At 36.2% G+C, this 17,942-nt stretch overlaps 3 protein-coding genes and 1 long non-coding RNA gene across 4 annotated transcripts; 2 read left to right on the top strand and 2 right to left on the bottom strand.

Moving 5' to 3' along the window:
- Window positions 1-1,241: 1,241 nt before the first annotated feature.
- Window positions 1,242-5,213, top strand: LOC141843813 (uncharacterized). Its single transcript, XM_074731836.1, has 5 exons — window positions 1,242-1,338; window positions 1,429-1,487; window positions 1,569-3,287; window positions 4,383-4,518; window positions 4,592-5,213. Exons 1-5 carry the CDS (start codon window positions 1,242-1,244, stop codon window positions 5,206-5,208), a joined length of 2,628 nt encoding a protein of 875 aa, XP_074587937.1. The 3' UTR covers window positions 5,209-5,213.
- Window positions 5,214-5,755: 542 nt separating this feature from the next.
- LOC141844438 (uncharacterized) lies at window positions 5,756-7,419 on the bottom strand. The gene is made up of 6 exons (XM_074732492.1): window positions 7,227-7,419; window positions 7,017-7,076; window positions 6,664-6,711; window positions 6,136-6,192; window positions 5,999-6,061; window positions 5,756-5,926 (listed from the first exon to the last, which is right to left on the bottom strand). Exons 1-6 carry the CDS (start codon window positions 7,269-7,271, stop codon window positions 5,921-5,923), a joined length of 279 nt encoding a protein of 92 aa, XP_074588593.1. The 5' UTR covers window positions 7,272-7,419; the 3' UTR covers window positions 5,756-5,920.
- A 3,774-nt stretch (window positions 7,420-11,193) lies between these two features.
- Window positions 11,194-11,739, bottom strand: LOC141843915 (uncharacterized). The gene has a single exon (XM_074731935.1). The coding sequence runs from the start codon at window positions 11,737-11,739 to the stop codon at window positions 11,194-11,196; it is 546 nt and encodes a 181-aa protein (XP_074588036.1).
- A 3,666-nt stretch (window positions 11,740-15,405) lies between these two features.
- Window positions 15,406-16,374, top strand: LOC141843797 (uncharacterized). Its single transcript, XR_012603072.1, has 3 exons — window positions 15,406-15,478; window positions 15,580-15,672; window positions 15,747-16,374. It is a non-coding gene; the product is annotated as an uncharacterized LOC141843797 (long non-coding RNA).
- The last annotated feature ends 1,568 nt before the right edge of the window (window positions 16,375-17,942 follow it).

Below are 17,942 nucleotides of genomic sequence, written 5' to 3'. Positions count from 1 at the left end.
TTGATGATAAAGTTTACTGTCTAGATGCAAGAAGAGTGTGTGATGATTGTTCAAAAGGTTTATTGGTTGTTGATGATCCTGTATATCTTTAATTTGAAATCAATTGTTTAGATCTCAAGATATAATTGAGTTGGTAACGATAGAACGGACTTGCTGAAGTCGACCAGGTTCAAATTTCTATAAAATTAAGATAATGTCCATTTTCATAGTGACTAATTGTAATTTCTTGATTTACTTCATTATATATGATTGTAAAATTGTCATATGAGACAGTTAGATGATAAATTTTATCTTTTATTGAAGTGGAATCGGTTGTTCAAAATATGCAAAGATTGTGGAGGGTGAAATGTAAATATTGTAAAATATGAGATGTAAAAATAGATAACGTACAGGGCTAAAATTGAATTTTCCTAAAAATAGAGAGAAAAAAGAAAAAGGACAAAGAATCCAAAGATCAGAGGGTGCGTTTAAAGCCCTTTGGGCTCTGGGATCAGCTGATGTGGGGGGACCAGACAACACGCCACGCCAACGCATCACACCCGTCCATTTGCCACCTTTCCTCTGAGCCCCCCGATACTCCACGTCATCAACACGAGACGTCGTGCCGCGGAGGCAAAGCAGCAGATCCCACTCGTGGGCGCTTTGAAGAGATCAACGGACGGCTTGGATGACCGCATAGAAGGATGTGCGGGAGGAGTCGTAGAGGAATATGCGACCGTTTGGAATTTGAAATGGATCTCCCTCTCCCGAAAGCGAGCCGTTACGTTCGTCGTTTCCCCTTTTTAATTCTTCTTCGTTCCCTATATTTTATCGACACATCTACCAGTTTAAACTTCAAAGCCCGACTTCTTTCTCTCGGAAACCTAAATCGGATCTACGAATAGGGTTTAGCTACTCAGGTATCGGGATTTCTCGCTATTCAGGTTGGTGTTGCTTGGTCCATCGGCCATGGTTTGTGGTCGAGATCCAAAATTAATCTGCGAGATTTGCGGCGGGCAGTGATCTGTGATTTTTCGATAGGTATGTTGGTGCTGTCCCTGTCTAAGGTTCTTTTTTAATTGGCGATCAGGTTTCTAAAGCCGCGCCGATCGGATCTCATCTGGTCTATTTAGTTGCCAAAATTAGGTTTTTCTCCCCGAAAAAGAGATCAGTTTTCTGTTGTGCATTTGCAAATCATTCTTGGTTCATTGAAATGCTTCACTTGGTGTTTTTGAAGCTTTGTAAAGAAATAAAAGGTGACGATGGGCGGAGAGAAGGGTGGTTCAAAAAGTAGTGGATTCTTTCACCTCTTTGATTGGAACCGGAAGTCTAGGAAGAAATTGTTCTCCAATTCGCCTGGTGAGTCTGCTTGTGTTTATCAATTCTTATGGTAAAAAAAAACTCATTTTTGATTCAAAGTTTGAATATTTCCTCATGTTTGTCATTTAGAGGGCACAAAGCAAGGGAAGAGAAACACTGATAATTTGCCAGCAACGCAGCTCCATCTGGTGAGTTTGATTTTTTGCTGCTTCTTTTATTGCTTGTTTAAGTTGGATTGCATTGTGAATGACCAAATCATGTTATTTCAGATTGATGATGACGAAATATTTGCCGTTCCAAGTATCAAAGGAAGTAGTGACTGTAGTTGCGCTTCATCAGTGACTGATGAAGATGGCAATGGAACAAGGGCTCCAGGTGTTGTGGCAAGGCTAATGGGTCTTGATTCCATGCCTACATCAGGAGCTTCAGAGCCATACTCCACTCCTTTCTTTGATGCGCGATCTTTTCACTACAACCAGAGCCAGAGAAGTCCTAACTTTTACACAAATGAAAAATCCAACTATGTTCCCCACAAAGCTGAGGGTTACTTCAGGAAGACCATGGAGACCAGGTCTCAGAAGATGCCCAGCAGCCCCATAGAAAGGTTCCAAAGGGAGATATTACCTCCAAGGTTGGGAAATTCCCTTCCATTAAGCCACCACAAGTTGGTATCGCCAATCAAGAACCTTGGCTTCACATCAGCAAAGAATGCAACAGAAATTATGGAGGCAGCTGCAAAGATTATTGAACCAGGGCTGCAAATACATCCTAGTACAAAAGGGAAGATAAGTTCACCTTCAATTCCTATAAGAGTTCGCCAGCCCAAGGATAACATATCTGCTACAGAAAGGGTGTCACGGGTGTTACAACTATCCCGAGCACCTGTTGAATTGGATGATCCTCAGTTCTCGAGAGGACAGTCCTTAAACAGGAACTGGAATAGGACTGAAGATATTGTTATTGTTAGGTCCTCTCCAGATCCTTATGAAATCAATGGAGCTGGAGCAAGAAGTAAGGGTAAATCCGTCTCTTTAGCCATACAAGCTAAAGTTAATGTTCAGAAAAGGGAAGGCTTAGGCTCATCAAGTAGGAGTGCAATAGTTCAGAAGGAGCATGAAGAATACAAAGTAAATCAACCATTCAGGACACAAGCAAACAACCAGAAGAATAAACCACCAAAAAAGCCTTCAGCAGCCAATGTTTCTGGTGTCCTCAGACAAAACAATCAGAAGCAGAACTGTCAATCAAGCAAAAACAAATTGAGCTTAAAGCAATCGAGTCAGCAACAAGGAAGGAAGATTCCATCTGCAGATCCTTCATCTGGAAAAAACAAGAATGCAAACAAGCTTTCAGGAACTTCAAGAAATAATTGCAGGAAAATCACAGGCCTTGATATGGAAGATTCATCCTCCAGTAACAAGGATTTCCCACAAAAGAAAAGGTTAATAGAAGGAAGCTTCAGCAGTGAGAAGAGTTTGCCTACTTACAGAGGGCTAATGCAAAGACATGAAACGCAAGTTGAATCTGATATGATAATAGATGAGCACACAAAACGACCTGGGGATAACAGAAATGCCACTGACATCATATCTTTTACATTCACATCCCCGTTGATAAAAACATTTAGTGCATCTCAATCAGGCGGTTTGGTGGTTGATAAATGGGACAAAGGGAAGGGTAGTTGTTTAGAAGATAATTTTTCAGATGTTAACAAGAGTCTATTATCACCAGGTTTGAATGTTTTAGATGGTGATGCATTGAGTCATCTCTTAGAACAGAAATTAAGAGAATTGACTTCTCCTGAGCTATCCTGCGACTTCACTAGAACAACAAAGCTCACGGCTTCTGCTCCAACTCCGCAAAATGTAAAATCTTCTTGTAATGGTTTGAACACACGGACAGCACAACACAAGGAGTTCCAACCTATATCATATAAAGATAGACACGGAATTGCAGTTACCTCTGGAGTTTCTTCAACAAATTCTCAGGTGATTGAAATACATAATAAGCTATTGGTAAATTATCTTTCACAAATCTTTATCATATCAAAATTGCTTATCTTATCCAATCTTGTTAGTTTGATATACAATGGGATGCTACTTATTGGGCAAGATATTTCCACAGGTAACAGCAGGGAATAATTCTTATTGCATAACTAGTAGTGGTATATATTTATACACACACACACACACACAAATGGTATTTGTTACTTACTTGCACATGGATCCTGGGTAGGCTTTTGGCATTCCTTCTCCCAGGCACACTTGATAAGTCTGGCATCATAAGGAAGCAGATTACATTGTTGAGTCTTTCATGTTACATGTCTGATAACTTCAACAAGTCAAAAAACATTCTTAGGCAACATGTTGACAAATAACAGTTGAGACTAACTCTTATATGCACCATGTAAATGCCGATATAATTGAAACTTAGATCAAACATATTTAGGCATGCCAACTCTCTTATGAAGAAAATAATGCTTGAGTTCATACTTTAATGCCAAATTGATTTCTCTATATGATCATTAATATCAAATATTTCTTGGTTAACGAGAAAACACAAGTAATTGAGTGAGTTTTGACTCAATAACTTGTCTGGACAAAGTGTTGTGTCTTCTCAAACTATGCATTACATGCATATCCATAATTCTCCCTGCAATGTTAAATGTCCAATTCCTTTATGTGGTTTTTATTCGAATGTCCAATGTCCTTATGATGCAATAACAATAGCTTTCAAATATATGTTTTGTCTGTTGGACTATACATGAGCTTAAGCTCAATTACTTTCTCACTGAGAATCTAGGAATTCTTAAACTCTGATACACTAATTGCTTTCATTAGTGGGTTAATTGGCAAGTGATTTTCTTTGTGCTTATGAGCAATACAAGCAAATTACTCTGAGAAAGATAATCAGTTTGAAGTTTTTCCAATGGTCATCGTAGTTGCTATCCATTATGAGAAAAATATGCTTCAACCATTGTGACATGTGCCTGATGCCCAAGAGTTGAACTGCCTCATCAGTTGTAGGGCTTCATTCCTGTGGCAAGTTAAAAGGTTTTATTTTAACGCCTAATCCAATTTCAGGCAGTAAAAGTTGAAAACGATCAAAGCAGCAGCAATAATGCCTGCATGGAACCAAATTACAATCATCAAAGTCCACTCTCCGTATTTGATGTCTCCTTTTCAAGTGAAAGCTGGCAGTTAACAGAGAGCTCATATGGTAAAGCATTGCTTACTGGATATGTTTATATTTAATTCTTCCTATATCTGACTTGTGCTACTAATTTCTCCAGGAAGCGACCTTTGTACATCATCTGTGAATGCTCGGAACATTGCTCACTTGCATTCAAGTAAACCAGTTGAAGCAGAATCTGAGTTGTTTGATTCAGCTTCTTCTATTGCTAAAAATCATCAGGAGGGTACAACAACCCATATGAAACCAAACGAGCAGGAACTGCATTATGTGAGAAAAACATTGTCCCGCAAAGGTTTGACGTCCCAGGATTTACGCTCATACCACTTAAATGGTGTTGCATCTTTTGAAGGTAATAATGGATACCTACAAGAAGAGGTAATAGGTGATAAGGGTAGGAGCAAGTTGCTATATGACTGTGTCCAAGAATGCTTGGAGTTGGAACATGATCATCATTTTAAGGCAGGATATCAAGCATGGAACAAGGGAACAATGTTGACTAGGAAGGATATGGCACAAGCCGTTTATGATGAAATTTCAGGATGGGAATCCATGAGTAACTGGATGGTAGATGAACTTGTGGCCAATGACATGAGCACTCACTTGGGAAGCTGGGTGGAGTTTGAGATGGAAGCATTTGAAACTGGCAAGCAAATTCAAAGAGAGTTACTGAGCTTATTGATTGATGAAGTTCTTGTTGATTTCCAGATCAAATAACTATTCCAACCTAAGATTCGTTTCATTTAAATTACCTCATTAGCAATCACCAGTGCAAGATAGGCCATATTCATTCAGTCGGGGAGAATGATGCATCAATTTACAAGTGATTGAATTAAGGAAATGGTTTGAGTCTGTAACCTCCTTACGATCATCTTCGATCTTTTGCAGACAATGATGATGCAAAATTGAACCATTTGCTTAGTAACTGACACTAAATGTAATGATCAACCCTGTTGTTTTATATGATGTATTCATTCTTCCATTCAGCCAGAGAGAAATATAGTGAGCCTCTCTGGTCTCCGGACCATGTAATGAATTATGTTTTATCAGAGCAAAATGTTTCCTTGTCGTTCCTGCAAGGGATATGAAAAATCTGAATTGGCAGCATGCTATTTATTTATCTTTCGATCAAGTGGGCACCATATCGAACATGACTGGCTACTCAAGTTTGGTTGGAAGACTTCAGCTTTGTTTACCCTCACCTCAATCAATCCCACCATTTTGAACAGTAACAAAAATTCAAAAACAACAAAGGGATCAATCATTTATCAAAGAAGTTCTTGACTAAGATGATTAATTATGTGCAGAACATTTCTGACAGTTCCAAGACTTCTCATAAAAATGACTCAATTTGGTTTTTCTTTGGGAAAAGCAAAGATAGTTGTTTGTCCATGCCAAGGAATAATCATGGACTTCAATCCCTTAGCAGTTACTCCTGCAAGTGAATCAGAAGCAAGTAATTAATCTTCACCTATTCAAGTCGAGTTCAACAACAGATGAAGCTTACTGCATCTTCGACACCGGTTGTGCACGCAGGCCTTCGAGGTGGAAGCTGATGATGAGGAGTACGCTGCAGCAATGGTAACACAGAAATCAAATCGACAGGTAATATACCTTCAAAATATGCATGCCATAAACGTATACCTTCAACTTGGGCTTAAGAGATTCAACAGCTGTTTTTGACTTTGGACTTGCTCCTTGCTGCACAAGGGGAGAAATTTCATCTTAAAAATGTGGAAAGTCGGCGAATTTAGTCATAATAATCAACCCCCTCAGCCTCAGGACAAGCTTTATTAATAAAGTTGACATTTCCAATAGTCAACTTTGTTAATCTTTTCTGAAAAAGATTAACAAAGTTGACTATTGGAAATGCCAACCATTTGATGTCAGCCTTGTAATGTAGAATAGTCAAAGTTGACTTGCTAGCTAATTGCCTCTTCTTCTTCTTCTTTTTTTTTTATCTTTGTTAACTCAATCATCCTGAAATGAGTTGAAATGTTTTCTCCTAGTTCATTGAGAAAAGACAGATAAAAATAAGAACATAGCAACTCAATCACACATGTTTCATTCTTTTTTGCAAGACCAAGTAAAAAATGTTCTAAAAAACCATTTTAGATCATAGCTAAATACATCTTCTTTCATTGCTTGTGAATTCAATATTATCTGGTTTACCTTGCCAAGGACCCAGTCAGCAGAATCAAAGTAAGCTCTTTCATGGTCCTGCATCCGAACAAAAACGAAAGAAAAGAGAAATCAAATTAAGAATATATAAACATGTTTTAGTGGTCATTAGGTCTCCAACTCTCCACTTAGTCAAATTTTTTTCTTTTTTGAACATAGAAAAGAACAGTTTTGTGCAGTCAGCATGAACAATTTTGATCTTACACCTCAGACCCGTCGAATTATAGTAAACTAAATCAAGAACAATGAAGAATATTAAATGAGCTTGCTTAAAGATGAAGTTAGAGGCATCTTACACTGTGATGAAAAACAGAAGCATAACATTTAAAATGTTAAAAACTTGCCTTGGAGATTAATGGCTTTTTGGCTGCAATACCTCCATATCTTTTCTCCAATAGCAGCACCTACGTCAAAATACCAAACAATATGCAGTATAAGATTCTTCATCTAAAACTCTTTTTCAGTTTGAAATTCAATAATATCAGGCAGGATTTTGTCACTTCCAAAATCAAAACCAAAAGGGGGGAAGAATAAGATAGAAGAACAAGCATTACCTCTTCGCCTTGAGGAGCTATATCCCCTTGATTGCAGCCTGCCATCTCCTACCTCCGAGTTTTTTCACAAAATACCACAAATCAGATTCCTGACAATCTCAACCCTAGCCTTGCATCAACCAGGGGAGGGAAGAGAGCAGAGAGAGAGAGAAGAGAAGCGAACGGAAGAGGATGAGGAGGCGAGAGGTGGGTGAAGCAGAGGCAGGGGGCAATCAACATAATATAGAAGCACGAGGGGAGAAAGAAAAGAAGAGAAAAGGAAAGACAAGAAAGAAAAGGAAAGGAAAGAAAAGGAAAAAAGAAAAGAAAACAGAAAGGAGAGGTTTGAGTGTGAGTTAGAAGATAGCATATAATTTTATAAAAGGTAATTTCATTCATCTAAATGATTTTTTTAATTTCACTTTTTGATCGTAAAATTAATTAAATCAGATATTAAACGGCTCTTTAGATGAAAGAGCATCTATCTTTGTTCAACTCTATAAATCTATCACTAGATCTTTGTTAGATAGCAAATCCAGTGCGTGTGAAGCGCCATGCCAAATCTGCCCACCCCATGCAGCCTCACGTGCCAATCATTTCTTCTTAGATTCGATCGAGAAATAGAATGGAAATTGTTTCCCAGCCGACACCAATCAAAATTCGATTCGATTAGATCCTTTGGGATAATCAAGATTCTCCTCAATCATTGTATCTTCGCTTTTGTTCAAATTATTCCTCTATATCTCCTCCCCTTCTTACTGTTTCCAACTATTTCTCTGAGATTTTTAGCTTCGAATCGATCGGACGAACGAGTTCAATGTGGTTGGAATTCGAATTCGAAGAATTCATTGATTGTAATGAATAAAAGCTTGTAGATTATAGGAATTAAGTTGAATGTTAGAACATCCCTTTCCTTGGTGAGAGGTAGGTGCTTGCTCTCTATCATACGTATGGTTTATCTGATGAACAAGGGATTAATATTTTGTTCCTTTTTTCAGAAGAGCAAATAAATCGAATAAGCTTTTAGCCATTAAAAGCTTAATGTTAACTTGCACTTCAAAAATTGGCACACAATTAATTTAATATTTTCCGTTTTTAATGTCCTCTTATTTATAATTAAAGGTTTTAACAATTCAACTTCAAATTAATTTAAAATTAGTTTAATAGAAAAATAAGATTTTAGGACCACTCGACGTGCCGACGAGAGAAGTAACAACGACCGTACTAAAAACAATGCATCAAATGGCTTTTTTTTAAAAAATAAAATAAACGCACTGAATTAACCACGTTTGTTTTTTATATTTATATATATAAAAAAAGGTTGAAATCTAATCTTTTTTGCAATTTTTTTTTAAAAAATCCTTTTTCACCTACTGCTCCTGCTTCGACGTTACGCAGCTGCAAACGCATAGAAAATTAAACAAATACAAACGATTTCAATTAACTAATAAATGAATAAACAAATCGTGAAGATTGGATTTTAATTCTTTTTTAATTCACTTCTTTTATCGTTTTAAAGCCTGCTTTGTCTTGACGCAGCTGCAAGCTGAAGCATGCATTTCTCCAAACGCTGGAACAAAAGTTTGGGTGGCCTGGTTTTTTCTGTGGATCAAAACAGGAGCTGGTTACATATTTGAATTGATTCAGTATTAAATATTGGGGTATATATATCATATGAATTGTCAAAAGTCATTTAAAAAAATAAAAATAAAAAAGAAGCTTTGACATTGGGACAGAATGACGATTAAGACGGTATTGATTTCATCCATAGACTATAAATATTAAAAATTAATCATTTAAAATATATTGGTTCGAAAGAATATTAAAAAATAAAAAAATAAATGATGCTGTTGAAAATATTATTAAATTAAATTTTTTTCAAAAAAAATCTTAAATAGATCAAAAACTTAGACGTAAAGAAAAAAATCTTATAAAAAGGAAAAAGATTTTAACTCACTCAGAATCTAAAATATTTTAAATGGATTCAAAATTAAAAAGAATATATAAAAGATAAAAATTACTATAATAAAAATCTTCCGATCTATAAACCTTCCTATGTTTTTCATATTAAAAAAAAATCTTCATATTGTACAATATGTAACTGCTATATTTTTTTAATTCAAATTATTTTAAAAAATTAGTAAAAATATGAAACGACTACTAAATGATTGTTATGATAATTTTATAATGATTTTATTTTTTAAAATAATTTTAATTAAGTTGATAAATAATTTTTAATATAAAATCACTATATAAGTTCTTGTCTGAAATTATGGTCAAATGAATCGAAAATGACAGCTGAAATGATGATGCAAAAGGCCTAAAAGAGATCGAAGACACCAAAAGGTCTGATACTTACATGGGAGTTAGGATGAATATCGAGGAGACTCGGCGTAACTACTCAGACATTCAAGTTAACACAAGGATGAAAAAATGAAAATAATAGAACTAGAAGAAAAAGATGAGTGTGATATTAAGTTGTCACATACCCCATGTGCATGTCTTTTTTGCGATTTATATAGTTACAAAAAGAGCATTTTCACATCAACAATAATGGGAGACTATATTTGAGAGTCGTTATCTATTTTTTCACTCGTTGAATGTCATGTGTGTGTATGAGAGTAGATGGGAGACCGATTGTTCCTCTAAAATGAATATATCAAAAGAACGATACTCTATGAGAGTTAGAATGAATATTGAGATGTAACTACTCAGACACTCAAGTTAACACAGGGACTAAGAAAAAATGGAAATAGTAGAACTAAAGAAGAAAAAGATGAGTGTGTTTGTCATGTGCATGTTTTTTAAGGATTTATATAGTTACAAAAAGAGCATTTTCACATCAACAATAATGGGAGACTATATTTGAGAGTCATTATCTATTTTTTCACTCGTTGAATGTCATGTGTGTGTATGAGAGTATATGGGAGACCAAGTTTAACACTCACATGATTGTTCCTCTATTCACTTGTGGTCACTTGTTCATGAATGTTTGCAATAATTCATAAAAGACCCTTATAGGGTACGTAGCGAAATTGATGGAGTTGAAAAGCTTGAGTTTTTGAAGTCAGGACAACTGAGCTTATAAAATTTAGGAGTTTGAGTCCTCTAGAATCAAGGAGTCTAAGTTTTCTAAAATCAAGATGACCGCACTGATGAAATTGAGAGGTCTAAATCCTTTGAAATAGGTTATTATTTTGACTTTTAGCTAGATTTAACTTTTGACCTCTACCTAAGTTTGGCTTTTGAGTACATAGATGACTCTTTCCACCATATCAATATGTTTAATATTTTTCGATTTGTTTAAACACATTGCACTAGTTAAAAAAAAAATTTATGACCCTTTTAACATAATTAATCAGGTTGCCCTTTCAAGTTTCAATTTTTTTCCGTGTTAGAAATGCATGGGCTTCAATTTGGCCTTTGGGGTAGCCGATTCCAATGTCCTTCCAATCACTTTAATAAATCCGAACATATCCAATTATAAAAGTCACCATAATTAAAGTCAGCGTCATGTTAATTAGTATTTATATTTGATAATCCGAGGCGATGATAAATGTTAAGCTTGTCATCAACTAATTTAATCTCCAGTTAAAAAATAAAATAAAATAAAATATTTTTTTTATGATGAAACATAAAAAACATAAATCTCATAGCCTTTTGACTATCCCTGATGATTTTCCACCAACCATCAGGATAAATCAAGAAGTGCAAAAAATGGCTGTTCTTACAAATACGTTTGGGGATCGAATTAGACAACCTCATGCATTAGGGCATTAGAGCCATCGATCTAATGATTTTCATAATTAGTTAGTAAAATTCATTAAAGACGTACGCATGAATCATTCAATGAAACCAACTCCGTTAATGTTTATACTCTCGATCGATTTAATTACAGTCGACAACATGATCAAATTAAAACTCTTCCATCGCTCACCGATCGCCGATCACCTTCTTCAGATCGATCGGCGAATGATTTGTTTCGCCGCTAATTATTTCCGGCGAGCGCGAGCTGCCCGAGGGCGAGGGCGTTGCTGATCATCCTGGCGAGCGCGTCGTCCTGCTTCGCCACCGGGTTCGCCCTCTTTATCTCGGCGAAGGCGTCGTCGCAGGTGCTGTAGTACGTGATGACGGCGCTGAGCATGCTGTTGGCGGTGCCGGCGTCCTTCACCAGGATGGCGTCCCGCGCCTTGCCCATGTCGTCCAGCGCGTCCCCGAGCTGCGACGCGCACACCTTGAGCGCCCCCTGCTCGCGCGAGTCCGCCGCCCGCCTCAGCTGCTCCTCCACCGCCGCCTTCGCCGCGCGCGTGTGCTTCGTCGCCATGTCGAGGTGCATCGACAGCAGGTCCTCCGCGTCGGGCGACGGCGGGTAGGAGCTCCCGAATGCCTTTTCGGCGTCCAGGCAGACGGCCGGGTAGTCGGTGCGGGCGCAGAGGGCGGCCACGCCGAGGACGCCGGCGTGGAGACGCAGGGCGGCAGCGGCGGAGGAGAACGCGAGGAGGATGATGAGGGGAAGGAGTTGGTTGGGCCTCATCGTTTACGTGGTGGCGGAGATTGTGGTTGTGGTGGTGGAGGAACGGGGCGAGGGAGACGAGGAGGCGTGGACCGAATTTAAGCGGGAAATGGGTGAAATGCCTTAAAAATTTGAGGTTTAAAATAGAAACCCTAATTTTAGCAGTTAGGTCATAAATTCTGCCAATTAATATACTTTTTTTAGATAGATGATATAATTTTAATATTTTTAATGTGTAAAAAATGTTTCTGGATCAGTTTTGCTTTAAAAATATTTTTTTAAAAAAAAATAAAGTAGTTTTTTTTAATATCATAATATTTTAAAATTTTAACACTAGGTGTTTTTATGTAAACTAACGAGTATAAATTGATAATTTCTTTAAATGTTCAATAAAATTTTTATGTCTAAATATGAACGTTCATAGTCTAACATAAATTTGCTAAATTATTTTTCACATAGATAAATTTATAAAAAGCAGGTAATCTCCTTAAATATTCAATAAAAATTATGAATTTTAATATTAATGTCAACATTCATTTTTATTTTAGTAAATTTGACATAAACTTAGCAGTAAACTTTGAATTTTTCTAATTTACAACTGTATTAAATTTTTATTGTTTATTAAACAGAGTTATATAAATTAAATTTCATATAAAATATTAACTTATATATATAATTATTATTATTTTATTTTAAAATAAATGTTGCATATTGTTGGGTTGGGTCTCCTATTAAGTGAAGTTGGTCCATTTAAAGCCCGTACGGCTAAAAATGCTAATTGTTTGTGATTAAGAACATATATTTTTTATGATGATTTTTTTAAAAAAAAATGAAAGAAAGATTTTACTACACGTATATTTTCTCCATTTACTTTGAAGAAAAAAAAATTACAGTAAAGGAGAACAAATATTTTTGAAAAAAAATAAAAAGGCATCTCAAATGATTATGTAAATCATAAAAAAACATCTCTTAAAATAAAATCAAGAGCACTCTACCATATGTTTATTAATGAGAATATTTTTATTTTTAACATTGTTATAACAACTATTATTAATTACTTCAATGTGTAACAATTACATTATTTCTTACTTTCAATGTTATTATAACAACTATGATTAATAATTACAATGCTAACCATTAATATAATATATTATAATATTATAATAACTACTTAGTAGCTACACAACTATATAACACCTATTTAGTAACTACTTAAATAGTTGTTATAATTATTTTAAAATTAGTTTGACTAATTCAGGGACGTCAAGGGTGTGGTGACAATCACTTTTTTATAGTACAAGAGGTGTAATGTATAAAAATAAAGGACAAATGAGAGGATAAATGAGGAGAGATGATATAATCGCTCTCTTTAATGTAAATATAAATCTTTCACTCTCCAATATGAAATTTCTATCTCCTTTCCAATCAAATGAGAAGGTAAAGTAATTTTGATGAAGTATAAGTAATTTTTATTAAATTGATAAAGAGTATTTTGATAATATAGTATTTTATGTATAAAATTTTGATTAAAATAAAATAATTAATTTTTTATATTTAATAATTATTGAGTAATTATTATAATAATATTAGAATAAGAAGTATTTTGGGTATAAAATGTCTTTTGATTAATTTTTTTTAAAAAAAGAGGCATCTGTTCTAGGATGGCATAGTTTTGGGATGCTTTTTTTTTTAAAAAAAAATCCCAATATTTTTTACTCTTCATATTATTTTTGTGGGATTTAAATTGAAAATTCATTTTCTTCTACAACTTTACTGCATCGTAATCAAACTGAAAACTCACTTTCAAATCCAAACTTAACAACGTCAAACAAAAATAAAACAGATTTATACATTTTTTTTATTTTCAATAAATAATTTTTTTATTCCCTCTTTTTAATTTCCATTGTGTATATATATTTTCTTCTATTCTGGAAAAACAGAGCCGCCGAGACGCTGTTAGAAATTAAAATTTAAAATCGATAGAAAATGAAGAACGCATGCCTGATGCTTCCTTTCAATCTTCTGAAACAAAATCGCTTGCAGACAGATACAGTTTAAAAGGCATTCTCAGATCATTGCCCCTGCCACCTGCCAACCTCTGTTCTTCCTCTCTCCCTGAATTCCTAACATTTTCTCAGACAAAAGTAACAACAAACAAGCTCTATCGAACCATGCATTTTGAACTCTCATAGCCAAAACCAATATTGTTGTTCCAGAAAAAATAAATATATCATATCGATTACAAGCTGCTGCTGCAGCAGCAGCAGATACAGGAGGAGGAGGAAGAGGAGGCGAAGAGTAAAACTAAATAGAGAAAGAGAGAGAGGCATGCAGCAGAGTAGTCATTGAAAGCACACCATTAAATCCAGCGAATCTACCACTGAGTTGAGGCCTTAAATTTACAGTGAATCGGAGGGTGTGTTAATTATTATAGATGCTAAGAGTACAGGAGCAGCAGCAGGTGACATTGAAGGAGTTTGGTCCTAATTCTCATGAAAGGTCCCCTTCAGCCCCCTGCATGAGGATATCAAACTTCACGTGATTACAGCAAAACGCCATTTCTTCAGAATAGAAACATACAAAAGCCTTCGTAGAATCTTCGGGAGGAGAGAAAACTAAACCAAAATATGCTCGAACATAGTGCGTGCACGGACCACCCAATTAAACTTGTCTGAAACCACGCCATGCACGAGATGAGATATGGCTCGAGATCAGTGATCAGTAATCATGCAATGGACCAAGCTGCGCGCTCTGCTCCGTCGATTTCTTTAACTTTCTTGCTTTCTGATATATGTAAATCAAAACTGGGCTGTTTGCTTCATTGCCTGGCCTTCGCGGTGCAAACTTTAATGGCGAAAGCTCACATGTTTGTGGCCTTCATGGGTGCCAGTTTTGAGGTGTGCAGTAAATGCATGGGGTAAATAAATACATGCATGTTTTCTCCTTTAAAATAAATAACAGCTTATGAGAGTTGTGAGAACCCCTTCTTCTTCTCAAAGACTGTGTTAGGGATCATGAAATGAATCCATAAGCACCTTTGGTTTATTCTAACTGTTGTTATTAATTATATATGTGTGTGTGTGTGATGCCTTGTGCTTGGTTCCTACATATAAATATATACAGTAGCACATACCAAAATGTTCTTTTGGTCTTTGCATGTAATCCAACACATAATTTGGTCAAAGAAGAGCAGTCTCTTTAAGCATACATAATCATGCATTAGGACCTACCTGTTTCCACACACATGAGAGGCATTTACTAGCTAGTCATTCTATTATTTCATATAAAAATACTTTCTTTTTGATACAATCTTTGACTGAAAGTTACAATTCTTATGTCTTTATTAAATTGAGTTTTGTTTATCACAGGTTTCAATAAAATCTCATAAGACTTCTTTTGATTGGCCAGTGAAAAGAAACAAATGGAGTCAATCTTCTTTTGAATTGATCATTTACTTTATAAATGCAAAAGAAAAACCAGTAGTATGACATGCAGTAATACGCCTTACCATGCTTCAAATTGAACGCCGAGCAGCCTACAAATCCATGCCTAACCCTAGTCCTAACATTCATGCCAAACTCCTCCATCTAAGTCATTGCTGAAAAGCCAGAGAAGACTCTTCTCTGCTCTTTAGTTGCTACCTTATCTCCTCATCCTTTTTAATACCACAAGCCTACCTTCCTATGTGAGTAGTTGTGTCCCTTCTTTGCATCTCCCCTCACTTTTGTGACATCAATTACGCTTTCTCAAGCAGTCTGAGGTGTGTGGCTACTACTACCTCTCACTTGCCTCTCAAAATCTCTCTCTCTCTCTCTCTCTCTCTCTCTCTATGATTGTAATTTGTAGCTTTAATTTGTTCAGGATTTCTGCCTTTTGATTCTTCTTTAATTCAAGCCTCTGAATTGAAGCATGGAAGGAACTGCAGCTTCCAATCTGTTCCTTAGCTATTTATCAGTAAGAGCTTAACTGAAGAGTAGAAAGCGAGCTTATTTTTGCCCTTCTTATTGTTAACACTTGTGTTCTTTCAGCAGATACAATCCTCCGCACCCGTAAAGGTACATGCAGTGCCCATGCCTTTGTTCGCTATCACCAACATGGCAAGAAGCTGGAGCGCAGGTCAAAGGATACTTGTCTTTCATCCTAGTGCCCTCCTCTTCTCTCGGCCTTTGTTTGCTGTAGCAAGTGTTTCTTGCTAGTTTCGTGTTGGCGTTATCTTAGCTGAGCTTCTCTCGTCCTCTTCAATTTCTTTTCTTGATTTAATTGTTCTTGACCTTGTAAGACCTTTTCTTGACCTTGTAAGGCCCAATTCTTCATTCATTTCTCTTGCCTCACTCTGCGTCATGAGTGAGTCAATGCGAACTATATCCCTCCCTTCTCGCCCTTCTCCTGCCCACCTCTCCGCTCTATCCCTCCTGAGCTGCGCTTGCATGCGCATTCAATTAGTTCTTCACGAGAATAAAGTCGATTTCCAACAACTCTAGTAGTAACTTCCTAAGTGAGCATCTTGTTAATTGCTTTCGTGGTTCATGTTTCTGCAACTGTTTCAATGTTAGTTATGTGTGCTATTGTAATCAGCGGAAATGTGTCTTGTAATTGCAGGCAATATCGGTTTGTTTTGTTTGACTTGTTACGTATGTCTGAGTGTGCAGAGTATTATTCTTCTTGTGACCCATGGAGATGTATAAAAGCTTATGAATCTTTTCAGTCCTTTTGTTTGCATGCTAATGTGCTCCAAATAATCATTTTCCATGATCAAAATTACATTTGGTAAAACTCTTTTGGCCGCACTCTCATAACAAAATGTAAAAAAGAAAAAGAAAAAGGAAGAACAAACAATTGGGGTGTGCTATGACCACCATTACCATAGAACTGAAACTACAGCTAGAATTTTCAGTAAGACAGGATTACAAATTCCAGCCATTAATGGGAGAGATGATGGTGGGGATATGGGCCAGGAGTAAGCAAGCATGAAGCTTAAAGACCACCACAGAGGTGATTGGAAATGTGGACAGCTTCCTACACTTTAGGCCTCATCTGTTTGTGCTAACCACTAACACTTGTCTACCACACCACCTGCTCAACACAGATTTGCAATCATAATGCCTTTGAATTGCATTTATGAGGTGCCCACCTCCTGCTTGTCCTGCCCGAAGACACATCTGCTTTCTGTGGGGGTTAAATAGTTGTTTCATGTGTTAGGATCACTTAGCTTTCAATGTTTGCTTTCGCCACTTGAGACTCTTAAATGATATCATCAATGCCCAGCTTTCATGGCCATTTTGAAGAATGACAGAGATGGTAAAATGCCACCATGATCAATCATCTGTTTCTAGAGGTGTGAACTTGCACTGTACTTGACGAATGCGACTGTTAAACATACTTGTTTCAGTCTTGGAATTAACTGGTATATGATTGTTAGAAGGTAAATATTAACAGGGAAGATGAATAAATTAGTCTCCAAAAGTGACAGAGAAGAATGCAAACACACAAGTTTGCTTCAATTGTCAGATATCAATCACAGTGCATATGAGTACTTTACTTTCACAGTGGCCTATCACAGTGATCTATCGAGCACAACAAGACGAGAGAAAAGAGGAGGCTGGCTATGGATTAAGAATGAAAAGAATTCAGCTTATCTAGACTATTTTAGATAAAAACTAAAGTCATTTATTAATTAATATTGTTCATATATAGGAAAATTCTAATAGACTTTGTGTTGGTTGCCTTTTGCTCATACGTAGAGCTTGATACATAAAAATTCATTTCTGAATCTTTGTATATCAGACAGTTTCTCAAATATTTTGATTAGTTTATCAAGGAAGCTACTTTACATCTTTGAGATCACAGTTTGTAGGAATTTACTTCAGAGGCTTTATTAGGGACGATGATGCATAAGACACTTCACTTACTTCAAAGGGGTTTCACTGAAGAAGAAGTATGAACACCGTTTATATTTATGGTATGTTTAATATTTTATTTACACTATGAATGTTATTTATTGCAGATCGAATCTCTTGATTTTAAGGAAACTGCAAGTATAAGCTGCAACACGAATGTGTCTATTAGTTTTAGATTGTGATCAAGTCCTAAGGCTCTTGGATCAATGGAATACTTAAATCTGCCATGTAAATGAGCTTACAAACAAGGATGCCCAGAAAATTGTTGATGCGTGGAGCTCACCTTGTACAAGATCAGTTGATGCTCAGTTCTGTTTATCAGTCATG

Source organism: Curcuma longa, chromosome 13, assembly GCF_044706935.1.
Source record: "Curcuma longa cultivar G26 ecotype Majalengka, Jawa Barat chromosome 13, ITB_CL_G26_1.1, whole genome shotgun sequence".
In the NCBI taxonomy this organism is placed as follows: domain Eukaryota; kingdom Viridiplantae; phylum Streptophyta; class Magnoliopsida; order Zingiberales; family Zingiberaceae; genus Curcuma; species Curcuma longa.
This window is presented reverse-complemented; position numbering and strand designations above follow the sequence as displayed.